The sequence below is a fragment of the Crotalus tigris genome, unplaced genomic scaffold, assembly GCF_016545835.1.
Source record: "Crotalus tigris isolate CLP2741 ecotype Arizona unplaced genomic scaffold, ASM1654583v1 scf7180000024506.7606697, whole genome shotgun sequence".
NCBI lineage: Eukaryota > Metazoa > Chordata > Lepidosauria > Squamata > Viperidae > Crotalus > Crotalus tigris.
Genome location: NW_024100678.1, coordinates 3,241,168 through 3,261,855, shown reverse-complemented (window position 1 = coordinate 3,261,855; position 20,688 = coordinate 3,241,168). Strand labels below are relative to the sequence as shown.

The 20,688-nt window shown below is 34.4% G+C and overlaps 1 protein-coding gene across 2 annotated transcripts in view; it reads left to right on the top strand.

Moving 5' to 3' along the window:
* Positions 1–20,348, top strand: part of LOC120303772 (chloride channel protein C-like) — an 80,464-nt gene extending 60,116 nt beyond the window's left edge. For both annotated transcript variants that reach the window (XM_039333542.1, XM_039333541.1), the window contains exons 14-16: positions 16,491–16,578; positions 17,973–18,068; positions 19,287–20,348. In XM_039333542.1, the coding sequence (XP_039189476.1) occupies positions 16,491–16,578; positions 17,973–18,068; positions 19,287–19,517 (415 nt within the window). In that variant the 3' untranslated portion in view covers positions 19,518–20,348. The remainder of the gene's footprint in view (positions 1–16,490; positions 16,579–17,972; positions 18,069–19,286) is intronic.
* Positions 20,349–20,688: the final 340 nt, after the last annotated feature.

Sequence of the window (20,688 nt, the reverse complement as noted above, 5' to 3'; positions counted from 1 at the left end):
GATAACCACTACATTCTTCCTTAGAGTAGCACCTCCCATCAGTGTTTAGAACTTAACACACACTATATTATGAGTAGAGGCTTTGCAATTTGCAATTGTTTGTTCTTGAAACAACAGTGTATGTATCTTTAATCAATATTGGACACATAGGGTTCTTTTTGTGTTACTGTGCAATATGACATTAGAAACAGAATAAAGTCTTAGGGATTTGAAGACATTTCAGAAAAAGATGCAGAAACATTTCTGTAGTCAAACTTCTCATAAAACTGAAGTAAAACTGGAAGGAGGGGAAATGAGTAGCCACCTTCCTCTTGTTTTTATGGACGTCTACTTCCTTTAAGATGAAGCTTATCAACATTCAGACAATAAAGGAAAGACCTAATACTTGGGATGTCTTGCTCCAGTATTGCTCCAGGTATTATACTTAAAGATACACTTTAAGGAAGAAAAATGGCAATACTTGTGGATTTTGTTATAGACAAGGATCACAAAAAAGTTTTTGTGCTATGGTTGATTTTCACTGTTCACCACTGATTTTAAAAAAAGACATATTCCCGATGATGTCATTACACAAATTCCACCATTACCTAGTTGTGTCTGATGAGCCAACTTATCCTCAAATACATAAATTATGATATTTGATGACATATATTTTTATTACCACCTCCTCCCCCAATGCTCATGGTTATCAGGAATTCATATCAAAACTGATCATTTTAGGGCACTTCTACATAAGCAGCTTTATTAAGAGAATCTACTAATCTCACAGTGAAAATGAAGCCTTGAAGAGGGTGGTCAGATGAATCATGGTCATCCAAATAAAACTGCATGTGGGACATCTACTTCTGCAAAGAATCAGACAGCCAATTGACATGCTTTTCCTTGCCAGAAAATTAGTATTGACATGACTCACCCAATCGATACCTGTTGGCTTGAAAAATATTTAAGGTGTCTTATTATCTTACTTTCATGCCCCAAATATATATCTTTCCTCTGGGAACAAAAAGGAAACTTTACATAACCTTACAAACTACAGCTCTTCTTCTGTATTTGAAGCCTTGACTAGCTCTAGCCCAGTTCTGATCTGGGGATATTGTAACTGGGAGTAGTGCTGTAATCTTGTCTGCTTTAAATCATTTAGAAATGTATTATAATGTCCTGATTCTGCCCGCCTGCACTTGTAGAAATACAACATAGCTATAACACTTTAGATTCAAGTCACCTTTAAACCAATCAGGGATCTCGGGTTTTGAAAAAATATAAAAATAAAAATGGAGTATTCAATGTTGGTAGAACAATGCTGGTACTGTGATTGCTATATGGATGGAAGCTAATTTAAGAACTACTAGTAAGCACTACAACTGCTTGCAGAAGAGTAGGAATGTAAAAGAATTAAACAGTTTTAGGCATTGTTGTTCTTCTTCTTGTTTTGTGTCCCCAGCATCTCCATAGCAGGATGAGGTTAAGTAAAATGAAGCATAGATTAAACATAGTAGGATGAAACTCAAGCTAAGTCCCCAGAGGAAAAAAAAAATCAGTTTCTTTTCTGAAAATGTATGAAGTCATCACAGCCACATCATGGCTTTTCTTCTTCGTTTTTTTTCCCTTCACAGCAAAATTGCTTTACATCAAAGCTGCCAAAAATGCCTTCTAGAGCTGCCTTTTACCCACTGGTGTAGGTGGGTCCAGACATTTTAGGCCTTCCCTTTTGCATTTTTTTAATTGGAGGATTTTAAAGAATAAAATCAATTGCTTAAGTTCCTTAAAAATGACCCACTTTTAGACATAGTGCTTATAGTCTATCATGCTCCTCAAGCCAATGGAAGTTGCACATACTTTCTGTACATGCTCAGAGTTGCACAGGTATTTCTTCAGATGTGATAAATCAAATGATCATGCATGGTCTTTTAGGAAGTTGAGGGAGTAGCAGCTTTTGAGGAAATCCTGCATTGCTGTGGGGAATTTTTGCTGCCCCAAAGCAGAGCATGAATTGATGTGGACATAATCAGTGACAGAGGAAATGTACCCTGCAAAACAGAAAGTAGAAGGGATTGGAATTATACTGATCCACGGTATTGGGGAATACAAATGTTTTAAACAATTAGATATTATTACAATTAGATAATTCTTTCATAAGATTAGATACCTCTTTCATAAGATAACAATTAGATATCTTTTTCATATTCCAACTTGAAGGTTATGGATAAAAAGTCAAATTATTCATATCATTTGAGTGTTTTAAACAAATACAAAATTATTCATTAAATGTAGAACTATTTGATTTATATTCAAGTTATCAAATTTTTATCTACACATTGTATACCATTTTTGAACATATCTACATCATGCATAATATAGAACAATCAATCTATTAATGAAGTTACCTTACTCTTTGTTGTTGTTGTTGTTATTAATTGCGAAGTCGTGTCCGACCCATCGCGACCCCATGGACAATGTTCCTCCAGGTCTTCCTGTCCTCTATCATCTTCTGGAGTCCATTTAAGTTCACACCTACTGCTTCAGTGACTCCATCCAGCCATCACATTCTCTGTCGTCCCCTTCTTCTATTGCCCTCAATCTTTCCCAGCATTAGGCCCTTCTCCAGTGAGTCCTTCCTTCTCATTAGGTGGCCAAAGTATTTGAGTTTCAACTTCAGGATCTGGCCTTCTAAAGAGCAGTCGGGGTTGATCTCGTCTAGGACTGACCGGTTTGAACGCCTTGCAGTCCAAGGGACTCGCAGGAGTCTTCTCCAGCACCATAGTTCAAAGGCCTCAATTCTTGGCGCTCAGCCTTTCTTATGGTCCAACTTTCACAGCCATACATTGCAACTGGGAAAACCATGGCCTGGACTATACGCACTTTTGTTGGCAGGGTGATGTCTCTGCTTTTTAGTATGCTGTCTAGATTTGCCATAGCTTTCCTCCCCAAGAGCAAGCGTCTTTTAATTTCTTGGCTGCAGTCCCCATCTGAGGTGATCTTGAGCCCAGAAAAATAAAATCTGTCACTACCTCCATTTCTTCCCCATCTATTTGCCAGGAATTGAGAGGGCCGGATGCCATGATTTTGGTTTTCTTAATGTTGAGTTTCAAGCCAACTTTTGCACTCTCCTTCTTCACCCGCATCAAGAGGCTCTTTAGTTCCTCTTCACTTTCTGCCATTAGAGTGGTATCATCTGCATATCTTAGGTTGTTGATATTTCTCCCGGCAATCTTAATTCCAACTTTTGATTCATCTAGCCCTGCCTTTCTCATGATGTGCTCTGCATATAAGTTAAATAGGCAGGGTGACAGTATACAGCCTTGCCGGACTCCTTTTCCAATTTTGAACCAATCAGTGGTTCCGTGTCCAGTTCTCACTGTTGCTTCTTGACCCGCATATAGGTTTCTCAAGAGACAAATAAGATGGTCTGGTATTCCCATCTCTTTAAGAACTTGCCACAATTTGTTGTGATCCACACAATCAAAGGCTTTAGCATAGTCAATGAAGCAGAAGTAGATGTTTTTCTGGAACTCCCTAGCTTTCTCCATGATCCAGCGTATGTTGGCAATTTGATCTCTAGTTCCTCTGCCTCTTCGAAATCCCGCCTGTACTTCTGGTAGTTCTCAATCTACATACTGCTGGAGTCTAGCTTGTAGGATTTTAAGCATAACTTTACTAGCATGTGAAATGAGTGCAATGGTGCGATAGTTTGAACATTCTTTGGCATTGCCTTTCTTTGGAATTGGAATGTAAACTGACCTTTTCCAATCCTGTGGCCACTGTTGAGTTTTCCAAATTTGCTGGCAAATTGAGTGTAGCACTTTTACTGCATCGTCTTTTAAGATTTTGAATAGCTCAGCTGGAATACTGTCACCTCCACTAGCTTTGTTGTTGCTCAGATTTTCTAAGGCCCATTTCACTTCACATTCTAGGATGTCTGGTTCGAGGTCAGTGACCATCTCATTGTGGTTATCTGGGACGTAAGCTCATTCTTGTATAGTTCTTCTGTGTAGTTTTGCCATCTCTTCTTAATCTCTTCTGCCTCTGTTAGGTCTCTGCCATTTTGGTCCTTTATCATGCCCATCTTTGCATGAAACGTTCCCTTCATATCTCCAATTTTCTTGAAGAGATCTCTGGTCCTCCCTATTCTGTTGTTTTCTTCTATTTCTTTGCACTGTTCATTTAAGAAGGCATTCTTATCTCTTCTAGCTACTCTCTGGAATTCTGCATTCAATTGGGTGTATCTTTCTCTTTCTCCTTTGCCTTTCGCTTCCCTTCTTTCCTCAGCTATTTGCAAAGCTTCCTCAGACAGCCATTTTGCTTTCTTGCATTTCTTTTTCTTTGGGATGGTTTTAGTTGCTACCTCTTGTACAATGTTGCGAACTTCCATCCATAGTTCTTCAGGCACTCTGTCTATCAGATCCAGTTCCTTAAATCTATTTGTCACCTTTACTGTATATTCATCAGGAATATGATTTAGTTCATACCTGAGTGGCCTAGTGCTTTTCCCTACTTTTTTCAATTTAAGCCTAAATTTTGCAACGAGAAGCTCATGATCTGAGCCACAGTCAGCTCCTGGTCTTGTTTTTACTGACTGTATAGAGCTTCTCCATCTTTGGCTGCAGAGCACATAGTCAATCTGATTTCTATGTTGACCGTCTGGTGATGTCCATGTGTAGAGCCGTCTCTTGGGTTGTTGGAAAAGAGTGTTTGTTATGACCATCGTATTCTCTTGACAAAATTCTATTAGCCTGTGCCCTGCTTCATTTTGTGCTCCAAGGCCAAACTTGCCTGTTATTCCGGTTATCTTTTGGCTTCCTACCTTAGCATTCCAATCCCCCATGATGATAAGGACATCATTTTTTGGTGTTAATTCTATAAGGTGCTGTAGGGCTTCATAGAACCGGTCAATTTCATCCTCTTCAGCACCAGTGGTTGGGGCATAGATTTGGACTATTGTGATATTGAATGGTTTGCCTTGGATTCGAATTGAGATCATTCTGTCATTTTGGGGATTGTATCCCAGTATTGCTTTTCCTATTCTTTTATTGACTATGAAGGCTACTCCATTTCTTCTGAGGGATCCTTGCCCACAGTAGTATACCTGATGGTCATCTGAGTTAAATTCACCCATTCCTGTCCATTTTAGTTTGCTGATTCCTAAGATGTCGATGTTCAGTCTTGTCATCTCTTTTTTGACTATGTCTAGCTTGCCTTGATTCATGGATCTTACATTCCAGGTTCCTATGGAGAAAAAATCTTTACAGCATCGGACTTTCCTTCCACCACCAGATATATCCACAGCTGAGCGTCCTTTCGGCTTTGGCCCAGTCGCTTCACTCTTTCTGGCGCTACTAGTACTAGCCCTCTGCTCTTCCCCAGTAGCATATTGGATACCTTCCGACCTGAGGGGCTCATCTTCCAGCGTCATATCTTTTTTCCTTTTAGTACTGTCCATGGGGTTTTCATGGCAAAGATACTGGAGTGGTTTGCCATTTCCTTCTCCAGTGGATCACATTTTGTCAGAACTCTCTTCTGTGACCTGTCCGTCTTGGGTGGCCCTGCACGGCATAGCTTATAGCTTCATTGAGTTACACAAGCCCCTTTGCCACGACAAGGCAGTAATCCATAAAGGGGTTACTCTTTGTACTGTATGCCAAATTTTATATATTCATATTTTATAAAATCACATTATTACTTCTACATAGACATGGGTTGATGTGAACTTAATTTCCATTAAAATTGTTAGACTTAAATCACAGTTAACTTAGCCTATTGATATGAATGAAACTAGTTCAGCAAACCTAGTTTGGATCCAACCCAGTGTCTGAAGAGGCCAGCTGACATTCTTAAAATGCTTTGACTTTTGTCTTATTGTTGCATTCATTAAATGTTATTAAGAAGTGTCTGAAAAATCACAGAGCTACACTTCTAATAGTTCGTAAACTATAGAGTCTGCACCAGGTTGAATTTGTTACATTAAATAAGCTTAACCCACTCATTTATTTCCCAGCTGTCTGCTGCAATAAAACAAGAACTGATGCTAATAAATAATTGAGCCAAAATGATTGTCTCATTGTTTTCCTGTTAAATTGTCTATAGTGTTCTGAATTCTATAAGGCTAGAAAGTGGTAGAGTTCAGATATTTGGATTTTATATTATATACACCCTATAAAATATATTTTAAAACAACTGGAATAAAAAGCTAAAGGTACTGTACATCTCACATGTGAAATAGTAAAGGATTAAAAAGTAGAGACCTAAAGCTATCTAAACTGATATAAGTTCTATAGAACATGTAATTTTCTGGGAGAGAGCAGCAGGATTTTTCATATAGTATCAAGTTACAGTTTTCAGATTTTTTAAAAAAGAAAACCACCATTCTTGGACTGGTTATGTTCACAATTCATGTGTGAATAGCTTCACTTCTCTGTATTCTCCAGCATGCCTAATATCCCCTCCTACTGATCTATGGTTTTCCAGTGTGCTTAAATCAGACTACTCTTTTTAAAATGCTTGCTATCTAGCCTTCTTGCATGGCCCTCTTTCTAAAAATTTAAAATTAGTTTTCAGAAGAATAAAGACATATTTATTTTGCCCAGGGGCCTTAACTGAAAAAGGGTGTAAGAGTTCCTTAATTTGAATGGATAAATGGGGAGGAAGGGATATTCTTTAACTCCTCCCCAAAGTCATAGGAGAAAAGATAGTAGGATCCCATATTTTCTATCCATTTGTGAAAGTGCTGAGAACAATTTTGAGAAGACACACTGCAGAAATGGAAGGAATCAAGAAACCCTTTTTCTCTCTTTGTTTCAAATGATCAAGCCTTTTATATAAGGAAAATAATATCTCGTTAGTTAGCAAATATTAAATATCAAAGAATCTGCAGTGGATTGTCAGAAAGGAAAGAAAAGATAGGAACAAAGGATGAGGAATGTGAGAGTTTATGAAGCCTTGTGCTATGCATCTTAATGAACATATATTTGTATACAGTCTCAAAACAGTCTTGGTTTCAGATGTTGGCCTCTTCAAGCTATGGAACAGGGATGGTTAATCTATGATCTAGAGGTTATTTATAGGCTGCCAATAACCTATTTGTACTTTTCCAGCAATATGATCTTGTACTATTGAGAAACAAGCAGCCATATTTTGGTTACAGATGGGTGTGGTTGCTGGGGTCATTAAAAAAAACAAAGCTGTGCTTTCCTGGTGATATCATTGTATGTCACAATGTGAGTTGCCACCTGAACATTTCAATTACAACCTATGAATCCTACTATAGAAGAAGAATAGGGAGCGTTTTGGTGGCTGAGGGACACATGTTTAACATTTTCAATGACAGATAGCAAATGGGTAGCTACATTGAATCAGTGCACATAGTTTGGTTTGGGGAAAAGTTCTGGGATGATCATAGTTCATTAATTGTGATCTGATCATTTTAGGGTTTATAATATACTTCTGTTCCACAAATATACTAAAATAATATACTGCATGTTCCCCAAATGAAAATGGCAAAAATGAAGTTACAGTATCAGATTTCAGCAATCAAGATAGTAATGGTAATGTTCTAAGGCAGGGGTGTCAAACTGCTGGCCTGCGGGCCGGTTGTATCATACGGAGGCTGCGCCCACCCCAGCAAAAAAAGTCACGATACATCGTGACATGTCACGTAACGTGGCGAGTTTGACATCCGTGTTCTAAGGCTATAGATAGAGGAAGTGGAAATTACAAATTGTATTTTAATATCGTAAAGCTGCTATTTTTTCATTTTTCTGTGTAATGTCTCGCTTGGGCCTTGTACCTTTCTAGGACATTTGGATGGATTTTTGTTACTCAAGTCTGTTCAGTAGCAATTTATGGAATGAATGATGGCTGCTTATGAACAAAAGTTGCCATATTTTAAATGTCCAGCTGAACAATGAAATAATGTATGACTCACCAGGCAATGCTGTTGGTAGTTTTACCAAGATACAGCCTAGTTTATTTGTTAAAAATGATTTAAACTTCACATATTGACAATAATTTAATTGAAAATGCCTGTAATGCATTTATGGGAGATCTGAAGAGGATATAGAAACTACTGGATCCTCCCAAACACAGGCTCAGAAAAATACAATGAATTACCACAATTTTCCGATCATTTTCAATGGTCAAAGTGATAGACAATATTCTTGTATGTAACTGTTGCAGACAAAAAAAGATGTTTCTTCTTTATCTTTAGTTGTTTCATCAGTTGGAGACCACCATGTTTATTTTAATGAAGTTAGAACTATTTGCTGTAATGATTTACTGGTTTATTTCAGGATCAAACAACAGGAACAAGGAAAGTCTGACTGAAGTTCCATCTGTTTACATTGTTTATTCAGTGGCTATTTTAGGAATTATAAGGCAGATATGGAAGTGGCATAAAATACCCTGTAAGTGTGCATGTTAAAGAAAATAAAAGCAAATATATTTCAGTGAAAAATAGAAATTAAATAGAAGGTTGCAAGGTGAAATCAGTATGTGTATTCAACTGCCAATATTTTATATAATGAAAAAGGGAAATGTGAAAATTATGGATCAGTAATCACAAGCAATGCTTGATACAGGCAGTTTGGTTTCTTTTCCTGTACAAATCAGAGAGACATTATTCCTATACAGTAAATATGGTCCAAAATTATAATTATAGATTCACAGAGTGGAAGGGGCCATTTAGGCCATCAACTCCAATTTGTTGCTTAGAATAGATAGATAATCATATTAAAATATTTCTGAAAAATGACTTTCTAGCACATTCAGGTCACAAGCTACATGATCAGGAATATGGTGGTAACTAGTTTTCTATTGAATAGAGACAGTCTTATTACTATGCAACTATATTTATATAGCAAGACTGTATAGCACTTCAGATTCACGGGAAAAAAGATGATCTAGAGCACACAAGAACAGGGATGTAGCATCTATTTGGAACTCTCTAAAGTAGCTGCAACCAATCCTGATTGCTCTCTGTTGCTATAGCACAGACCTAAGAAATGACATGTGTGATTAATAAGTTGTACATAGATGCTACATATACATGCCTTCAGACCCTTTGAAAGTGAAGCACTGCATAACTATCTTACAGGTGAACATCAGTTAAATGTACATCAATTGTGGCTGCTACTGCAATGTTGCTTACACTCACCATGTATTTTTACTCAGTGTACTCACATAGATGGTGAGATTTTTCCTTTTTTATTGTGCCAAGCAAAAGCATAGATTGGAAAACAAAGGTCACCAAGAACAAGTGCAGATAGGTACCTCAAAATTGCATAATGGCATCAATAAAGATGAAGCTGAAAATCCTGATCATGTGAATTGGGGTCCTCATGCAAGTATGATAGTATGAGCATGGTGATCTATTCTATCTTTCATGTAATTGCTTATAAATATTGCAGTAAACTTTACTACCACAATTCTGTTGTCTATCCACACATGCAAAGAAGACCTGTTGCAAGGTTTTTAAAATTGGCTTTGTTATGCATATTTAAAGTTTCTTACCTATCCTTGACCTAATTATTAAGACCTCATTTAATTCCAAAACAAATTATATTTTAGTTGTGGAAAGAGCAGGGAAATAAGCAGATGCTGAAAAAGAACTTACTATTGCCTAAGGAATTATCCAAATTTCCCACTTTATTGTTTTTAGAGTTTTTAGAGTAAATTGTTTCTTTGTGCTGAGAAACACTGTTTAAACAACATGTTTGGCTAATTATTTTATCTTGGGCAAATATACCCCAAGAGCACAGGTACAAGCAGATCCCTGGGTAAGGAAAATGCAGTCATACTAGAACTTCCTAAATCTGCTAAAGTCATTTCAGAAAGATAATATATTTCTGTTAGGATCTTTTAGATTTATTGAGCTTTCTTCTTTCTCTCACCTGTCTCTCAAACCCCAAAGAAAAAATTAAGTGCTCTATCCAGAGGAGGTAGAACCTTTTTCCAAGCAGGAAAAGGTTCTCTGCAATAAAAAACATGAACAATGAGGAAAAAGACTGTGAAGTTTCTTGAAGCTATATAAACAATATTTAATATGAACCTAGAATGAACTTTTACCTGAACTGATGCTAATGCTTAACATTAAAGTCATAACTACATCAACATCTTCTATGTAGTACCAAGATAGCAAAACTTTGTTTGATCACAGTTTGCTTTCCTCGTTTGGAGGAGTCATTCTACCCATATGTACTCTGTTGGCTCAGTTGCAACAGAATATTAAAATTAGGAAAGAGGTACGAGATCAGGACAAGACATATGAGAGAGAGAATTTGATGGTTTAAAAGGTTACCTGATCGTAGCCATAGTCCTGAAGTAATTCTTCAGTAGACAAATCGGTAAAAAAAAAACAACATCTGTATTAGTGATGACTGAGCAGCTGCATTTAGTAACAATAATGACACTATTGCTGAGAGAAACATTTTCACAATGATCCATGGGAATACTAAAACCAAACTACATTGTTTAGCTAAAACATGCTTTCCCTCCAATAAAGTGCAGTGTTGCATATTTGAAAGTAAATTGAAGACATTATAGTTTAGAAAATATGACAAAGTTGAAAACTTAAATCTGCATTATCCTTTGAGACAGAAATAACTTATTTATGTCTATATATTTACTGGGTAATTTTTAATGTTTTTTTTTCATTGACAAAGAGAATAAAAAATTTACTAGGCTAAAATGATATGGGGGCCAATTTGTTTCAGAAGCATAAAGGTATGCTTTGAATATGTTCTGAGAAAAAAATAGAGTTGAAATGTAGGTCACAATGCTTGTTACAACATCTAGTGTTGGATAGTCCCATAAAGACTTCTTTCTTCAAAAACAGCTATTGATCTTCATAATGTTCTAAGACAAAGAGAGATTTTCATTTTAGTAACTCAAGTAGTACAGTAATTTCACAATTAACTAATGTTAATAAGAGAAAGATTTCTGACTATTCTGAACCTCTTATATAAATAATGAAGATCCTATAAATATTGATGGCATTGTGATAGTGCATTAAACTGATCCAACTGCTTTCTGCATAATAACTCTTCTAAAGAAAAACAGATGAACGAACCAAAACCAAATAAATAATTATGCATGATTTTTTCATTTGTTGAATGCAATCTCACAACTTTCTCTAATTCTTCTCTGAATTGTTTCAGTTGCTGAGTACAGAAGTACTGGTGAAAAGATTCAGATTTATTGTTATTTCTACAAATAATTTAATTGCAACAACACCATAGGCAAATCATGAATAGGTTTTGGTCATAAACCTATAATAAGACTTAAACTGTATATATTTTCACATAATAAAAAACAATCTGTAATATTTTTCAAATGCCCTGCTTCAGAAAGCAATGGTGCAGTAGTTGTGATAAGATTGTAAGTGTAGCATTGCTGACTCCTTCATTTAGAAAACTGTTCCATCAAGAAATGTCATGTCTTTGCCATGCCTAGAAATTAAACCAGATTAATAGAAATTAATGCCAAGCAAAGGTAGAAAAATATTTTTGAAAACAAGGAACAGTCTGAGGCATTGCATTATTTATAGTTTTTCAGGAGAATGGGGACGGAAGGAAGAGGGAGAAAAATTAGATTGGTGATATAAAAACATGTCTTTTTTGTAAGTATGATATGACGAAACAATGCTAATCGCTACTAGAAAGCATATATGATGCATACATTACTAAGCACTTTGTAAAATAACAGCAGTAACATTCTTGACCTACGATCAACGATTCTCAGTCTTATACTACAGTCTGGATTTCTACATTTGTTGATATGCATTTGAACATCTGCCTATAAAACTGATTAAGTTAAAAAGTAATTATTTTTCCTAGTTCTGAACAGATAGGTAGTATTCTAAATGGAAATAATCTGAGAAATGCAAACACACACACAGGTACCCATGCACAAATTTTATTTTATGTAGGATTTTTTTTAACTACTAATTGAGAAAAGTGCTTGAGTAAAGATTTTATATAAGATTGTAAGGGTATTTTTAAAAAAATATTTTAAGCATTAAAAGTTCACTTTTTACATGAGCAGCTATGCAGATGCACATTTTTCAGAAAAAGGTAAAATTATGTAGAATGTGATTAAAATTCTGAAAGGTGAATTAAAAACAGATGTAGCTGAATTGCAATCTGTATATTTTTGAGGCAAGAGTAGTTTGCTGTCAGGGGTGTGAAAAAAAATTGCATGCATAGAAATATTGATCCTATACTTGTCTTATAGCTTACAGTAAGTACATGGTAGAATTGTCTGAAACTGAATGTTAATTGGACAATTTAAAAACTTTTTTTAAAAAAATGTTTACATGCATTTCCTCTGCAATCCTTTCTTTATATTATGTCCATCCAGGTAAAATAAGAATTAAAAAGTAAATAAGGAATAACAGTATAACAGAATAACAGAGTTAGAAGGGATCTTGGAGGTCTTCTAGTCAAACCCCCTGCTCAAGCAGGAAACCCTATACCATTTCAGACAAATTGTAGTACAATCTCTTCTTCAAAACCTTCAGTGTAGGAGCACCCACAACTTCTGGAGGCAAGTCATTCTACTGATTAATTGCTCTGTCAGGATATTTCTCCTTAATTCTAAGTTGATTCGCAATTATTTTTCATCCATTGCTTCTTGCCCTGCCTTCAGGTGAATATCATCATTAAATTTAGATACATTTCTCAGCTGCAGTTTTGCTTCTAAACATATGGAATCATTGTTACTGCTGTTATTTTTATATATTTTTATCACCTACACAATTACTTTATTCAATTTGCATGACCTCTCAGAATTGTATGTGAAGAGAGTAGCTGTACAAATAAAATCAATCAATACAAAATATCAACCAGTCAATCAGTCAAATTGATGTCTGGTTTTTAATAGCTACTGAGAGCTATGGAAAGGATAAAATCTTGGGTGTACTTGAGTGTGGGCAACAGGTCACCAAGATTTTATTTGGAGAATAGAATGAAAATATAATATGAAGTGCAACTAATAACTATGAGATGACTTTTAAGGATTTGTTATTCTTATTGGTAATTAATAACTTTCAGATGTTTTGGATCATTATGTCTGTAATTGGCTATGATAGTTGGGATTGAAGTCTGAGACTGAATCATAAAATATTTGGAGGGCATCTGATTGGCTATGCCTCATTTATGGAGTTGAAAATGTGATCTACCTGTCGGTTTCCAGATTCTTATGCTGTTTCTGCTGAGTATGTGTGAGATTGGAAGCTAACACTACAACATCCTTCCTTGCCTGAAAAAAAGTAGACTAACTAGCTAGCAGTCTGCTTCTTTCTTCTGTTTTTACAATCCACCTGTTTATCTCCTATAAATACAAGTTGAGATATTTGAAAACTAGTTGGGGAAGGCAGGGAGAGTGCGATATAACTGAATGAAAATATGGGCAAATGAAATCCTGGGAATTCCCTTCTAGAAAAGGAAAGCATTGTGAAACTGCCATATATTTGAATGACAGAATGAATGATGAAGAAAGATTGCACTTGAAAAGATTGAATTTGAAAAGAAATGAGGGAATATCATTGGACTATCTACCGGATATTATTGTTAGCATCTGAGTGACCAGTAAATTGGTGTGAATTGGACATTTTTATTAGACATACAAACTTTATTGTGCCATAAAGTTTGTTGTGCAGAAAGACTCTTATTTTGTATACATTTTGTAGTTAGTTTGAAACAATTTCTTAAATTTTCTGTCCAATTGTAATGTCTAACAGATAAATGGACTTTTTTTCACAAGGGTTGGTGCAAAAAACATTTCCCAAGCTTATAGATTTTAGCATAAGCAATGGGAACATTAGTATCTAATGCAAGAGTTGGAAGTAGTAGTGTGCTGTCCTAATTGGGTACAGGATGTTTGTTTTGTAAAGGCTATACCATGAAATGGAAATGCTAAACACTTTGCCAGGCTATTTTGTAAAATATACTTTTTTCTAAAGAGATTTCTTTCTTTCTAAATAAATAAAGAACAGAGGAACAATTGCCAGTTCGTTATCTGATCTCTAGAACTTCGTGTTAACACCAAAGTTTAGTGAAACATGCGCAGGATGTTGTTTTAAAAACCCGAAGATGTGATAGGAAGAATATATGTAACATCAAAGAATAAGCTTGTTATATTTCTGAAGGATGACTTCAATGAGTCTAAGTCAAATAATGGACACTCATTTTTCTCTTAAATGTGGCAAGTGTAGTAGTCTTGGAGTTTCATTACTTGTATTTTAAATCTTTCTTTCAATATATGTACATATATCTTTTTCATTATAGAGATTTTTCCCTCCAAAGTCTGACTCTGTGATTCCCTGCTGGGTTTATTTCATACCAATGCTGAATAATTTTGAATCTAACCAAATTCTTGTGCTAAACCAATGTTCTTTACCATTGTACTCAATGGATCATACATTTTACCTCTACAAAAACACCACTATTAGTATAATAAACAACTATTACATTTTAAAAATATTTACTTGCTCAGGTATAATGAAATTATAACCCTCAATTTAATTATAATTTCAAGCTATCAATTTCTTTTTTATTTATCATTCATGTTTGAAACAAGTGAAGTAATGAAGTGAAGTGAAATTGCTCATGTACCCAAGACATCTGTGGGGGAGGGAGGGGCAAGGGAAGGGCAAATGACAAAGAGAACAGTTATATTAAGACCTAACTGAAAGGGACAAAGCTTGAGTAGTGATACAATGCTGTTTTCCTTATTTTGATGAATGTTCTTGATCCAGTAGATTTCTTTCTTTCTTTATGCATTTGCAATTTATGCCTTTGCATGTACAACTACACATTGTGAATGAATACAATGAGATTCCAGGTCAACTGTTTTGTGTGAATACAGATGATATTGAAGCATCTAAATATATTGAACAATGTCTTGAAAAAACTTAATTAAATGGAAACTTACTTATTAATAAGACCTTACATGGCCAAATGAAAAGAATGCCAACATTAAATGTTTAGCTGAGTTGTAAAACTGCCATTACAATGAACTATCTTATGGGATTACCATGAGAATAAATATTGTAATGACTTTTTCTGCGTTTATGAGTAAATAACATTTTTATTGGCTCCTGTTTTGTTTAGCTAATCTAATGGATCTACTTATTAAAACCCTGAGTGAACTAGAAGATAATTAATACAACCTTGCTCACTTTGTGCTTAGATCATTTGTCTATTTTTCTGCAAAACACATGATATAACCATTAACCCACTCATGTTTCCCAGTGAGGGAATTTATTTCAGGCCAATTCAATATAATTGCTATTGAAAGTTGGATCAGACCACAGAAATACATGGTTTTGCACAGCTGCTGTTTAAACAATAATACTGCTGCTTAATAAAAAGTATTATAAAATATACTTTTATAATACTTTATCCCAGCAAAATTTTAATCCTAATGTTTAAGAGGAAGGTTCAACTCTCTGTATGTAAAATTAATATCAGTGTATAATAATTATAACATTATTCCCATGAGTCAAGTGCAATTAACAAATTTCAAAACAAATAACAAAGACTAGAGGTCCATTTTTTTGTAGTGTCTAGAATTATCCAGCCATTGCTATGTGGAATTATCAGAACAGTAATCACAACAGATTTGATGTCTTCTCAAGCATAGTTGGATTATGATAGCAATTGCCTTAAGCTTAAATCATTAATGGGGACCTAAATTAGTGAAACTGTAAGACTACTTTCCAACAAAAATATCTCCATTGTTTGGTGGATGGCCTATATTGTCCATCCCCCCACTGGTGTCATGTTGGGTTTTTAATTATTACTGGCAATACTTTCCAATAAACATATCCGGAAGAAACTAAGTTGGAATCACATCAGGTATGCTTATATATCAATAGATTGAAAATTGAAGATGTATCTGTTTTGACATACATAGGTGTTATAGACATAAACTGAAGATCAAAGATGTTATGAACATCTAGATCAGATCAAGGTTTTATCTAATGCAGTCTATTCTGTTCAATAGGAATGATCACCTACTCATACTTTATACTTATCAGTATAAGAAATAAATTGAAAATAGTTTTCATTATTCTCTGATGTTTTAAATATGCCGTATTGTATTAAACTAATTATCAGAATATATTTATGTGTGTGTCTGTGTGTGTGTGTCAATACTAGCAAGTCTGTTAAAAATGAATATTGAGATAAATATCAAAATATCTTTAAGTTTCCCATCTTTCAGGGAAATATAAAAGTGTACAAATGCAAAACTCGGTCACTGCTATTATCCTGCTGCAAGATTAACTATCCTGGGTCCAAGGGGTTTTGGACTATGGCTTTCATAATCCATAACTGGCATGACCAAATATGATAAGAACATCAACCCTAAATTCAAAAAACTAAAATCCACAAATTCAAAATTTTGCCAATTAAAAACAAAATGAAACAAAAACAGACTCATAGCAGATTTGGACATAGTCTTTCATCTGGTGATAAATGTGCTTTCTGTGAAACTAGGCCTGAGCTCTGTATGCTACTGGAAAATGAGACCATTTTTGAAATGGAAGACACTGAGTCCCATCCACCTCTTCTGCCCTATCAGAAGGTAATATCTGCTTTTTTGTTTAATTGTCTCTCATATGAAAATTTAGTTAGGGATAGCTTGTTCACTATGGAATACAATATTTAGGTTTTAAAACAGTATAGAACACTGTGATCTATACACTGTGAAGATACACTGCATCTTCCTTCCTTCCTTCTTTCCTTCTTTCCTTCCTTCCTTCCTTCCATCCTTCCTTCCTTCCTTCCTTCCTTCCTTCCTTCCTTCCTTCCTTCCTTCCTTCCTTCCTTCCTTCCTTCCTTCCTTCCTTCCTCTCTTCCTCATTACTCTATTCCAGTGAGACATTACACATTACATTTACAAAGTCCTGATTTGGCACATAACCATATATCTACAATAGGAACCTGCAGCTATGTTTTATCAAAGCCATTTTTAATTAATAAAATAATAGGGTAGAGCTTCAGTATGCCTCAAGCTCTACATAGAAAAATTTAGTTCCTGATCTCACAAGAAGCTTAAGGACTATTTATATAGATCTGTGTAGTTCAATTACAATAATTATCTACTACTGGCATTAACATTACTAAAGCCGTACTGACATCTGCCCTCAAAAGACTTGTCAACGCTTGAAAAATATAAACAAGAAACCAACCAGTTAACCTACCTTTCTGCACACTGTTTCTCTTTTTATTTCTTAAAAACTGTGTTTTGCTGAACGAAGTACATTTTGTATTCTAGCATAGTTACTTTAATAAAAAATAAATAGCTCCCCAACTTGCAAAAATGGTATTCTTCTTGAAGCAAGCTTCCTTATTTCTTTCTTTAATATATGATTGTTTGATTACCAAATTCTTGCTCCAAAAATATTACATCTGTGTACTAAACTATTTGATGAATGGCACTTATTCATCAATAATGGATTGATTTATTCACTAATAATGAAATGATTTATTCCGTGATTTTGCTACTTTTATTTATTATTTATTGCTATAATAAACTTGTTTCAGAATATTGCTGTATTTGTGAAGCCTTATAAATTACAACAATTGCAAAACAAAGTATATATAAATATATAAATTATTGGCTTGTATTCTCTCCTAGAATTTAAGCACATCTTGATTTTCTGGAGTTTGCAATTTTATTAATCTTATTTAATAAAGTTTCTAATATATCTTATTTTTTTTAAAGCACTTGTTTCTTTTTAAAAAATAGTTGCATAGGAAGATGATTTTCAGAGGGAAAAATTGCAAGTAAATGTTGAATTTTGTACAAGGATTTTGCATCATAGAATGAAAAAAACTGCATGCATTCTTCAGTGCTCCAGAGTGTTATTTTTCTTGCTATAAAGCCAACCTGTTTGCATTGTTCTACACAGTTGGGGTGTTTATGTGCTATATAATTACACTGTATTATTCGAGTAATTATACTGTATATTCCAGATCAGAACTGAAAAACTACCCAATCAGCAGTGGGTGACTGCTATGTTGGCTTACTATACTACAGACCCTCGGTATCAGCAACTCTTCATCAATCTGGTAAGAGTGAAAGCAATTCTAAAAGCACACATTTCCTTTGCATACAATGTGTTTGTTATATCTTCTCTTCTGTTTATGACGGCTGTGTCAGTTACACTGATTTACATAAACACTGCCAATCCTGGGACGATATACTCTCAACAAAAGTAACTGAGTACAAACAGCATTCCTGAGTTTTAATTCATATTATATAAACATAACAGATGTTGATACAATGAGCCAACAAAGGGAAAAGAAGGAAAGAAGAAAACAACCATTGCATGTGGGCCAGCAATTAAAATGTTCCAGATTATCAAAAAGATGCAATGTTAATAGAACATATCCTTTAAAACTCAATATTTGATTTCTATGCAACCACGAAGACCTAGTATTCTGCACCAATTTTTTTCAGTTTCTTTGACCATATTTCTAGTAATATAGGAATGAAAATCAGGGGGCTGATAAATAAATAAAAGAAGAAGAATCACGCCAGTCTGCCTACCCCTCTGCAAAATGTGCTATTTCTTTAAATGTAATTTTTATTGAAGGAGATAAAAACAGTACAAATACTAGAAAAGAAAGAAAGAAAACAAGAAAGAATGGTGAATAAATTAAGGAAAAAATAGAAATAGAAAAGAAAAAAAAATTCCAGAAAAACAAGTGGCTTCTGATCTTTTTTGATTGTGGTTGTAAATGCATTTATATTTTACTCTCTCTATCTAAAGTCACATCATAATTACCTTCTTTCCATAAACTATTTTTTCCAATCCTCAAATCCACAAATCATTTCTCTTTTGTTTCAGCATAAAGTCCATAAGGGTTTCTACTTACTGATAAATGTAGTTATTGATCTTTCTCTATCAAACAACTTATTTTTTTTTCCATCTTCCAATTGGCATGTATTTTCTATGGTTGCAACATCCTGGGATCAAATGATCGCCCTCTGCAGTCTTCCCAATCTTGACAAACAGTCAGTTGGAGAAGCAAGATTGACTTAATGACCACGTGATTTTTCTAACCAGTCTCAGTGATTTGTTTAACAACTGTCGCCAAAAATGATCATACAATTGTGTACGACTTACTTAATAACCACCTTGTTTAGCAACTGAAATTCTGGTCCCAGTTTTGGTTGTAATTGTTTTTATCACTTTAAACTACCAATGAGATGTTGTTGTCGTTTTTTTTTTTTTTTAAGTTTCAATCTTTTTCTCTTAATCTGTTCTTTACTTTATCTTTCAGGATCCATATGTAAACAAATCAGCAGTATCAGTTCAAGCTCATTTCTCACTGCAACGCACATACATCATATTTCGGTCTCTGGGTCTTCGTCACTTAACAGTAGTTGATTTGCAAAATAAAGTTGTTGGCATAATCACTAGGAAAGATCTGATATCCTTCCAAGTAGAAAAGAAACTGGGATCCCAGAAAGCATCATCCCAACCTCACTCAGATGATGCGCTTTTAGACTAGGAAATACCTCAAATGAAGATTGAACTAATCATCAAACATTATTGTATTCTTTTTTTGGTGATAGTGGTGGTGACAGTAGACTTAACATTTTTTCATAATGAATGAAAGAAATATATAAATTGTTTATATTTGAAGATCTTAAATTGTACTTTTTCAGCTCAAATTATACCTGGCTAATGCTCAATTCCCACTGTAACTGTTTTACAACAAATGAATGAATGAATGAATTTTTTGAATTTATAATCTATGTTAATCACATGCTTGTTTGCATGTGAATCTAAGATAGCACATATTATTATTCTATACCAGGAGAGCCTGAAGTTGTATGAAGTGAATGTAACCAGAGACTAGTGAGAACTCTTATATTGCCTTTTACGAATGAAAAGAATTACCACATATATATATAAACCTGGAATGGCAGGAGAAAGTATATACATTTTTTCCCTTGGATTATTGACATACCTAGGCTCTGATTCCTATATACTGCAGTAGGCAGATCTTATACAATAATTGGTTTCATTCTTGTCTTCAATAAAGTATCTTCATTAGCTGAGTTGTGTCCAAGATTCTACCACAGACTAAACTGTTAAATGCTGAAAAAAAAAAGCTTTGAAAGCTGGAGAGCCAAGGGTTGTTGTTATTTTGAGCTGAAAGATTATATTATGAGTGTATAAAGCTTCTAAAAGTGTTTGGTGAAGTCTACCTTGTACATCAGAAGGTTATCACAAAATTGTAATGCTTTAATATGATAGAGAAGAAACTAATTAAACACAGGGAATTAATCATGTATACTGTATACATTTCTTTTATTAAAACTAAATTGTCATTAAATTTTTGTTTTGGTCTACCATTATTTTTAATATGGCCTTCACAAGCCTTTAGACACTAAATATATTCCTTAGCTTAAAAATGTTATGTATCACTGATGTAAAAAATTCAGAAAATCAGCATTGCTATAATATGTCACAATATATATGAAGAAAATTGGAAAACAATCCAAGATGAGTTTGGGAAAGAATGGAGCAAAAGATTATCATCATGTTGGCTTAGGGAAGAAATCAATAATCTTTACTTATTGAAAAATGAAATACTTTCCCCAAATACTGCAAATTAAGTTATTTTTAAAACACATATTGGTAGATCATCATAAAACAATTTTATACATACATAC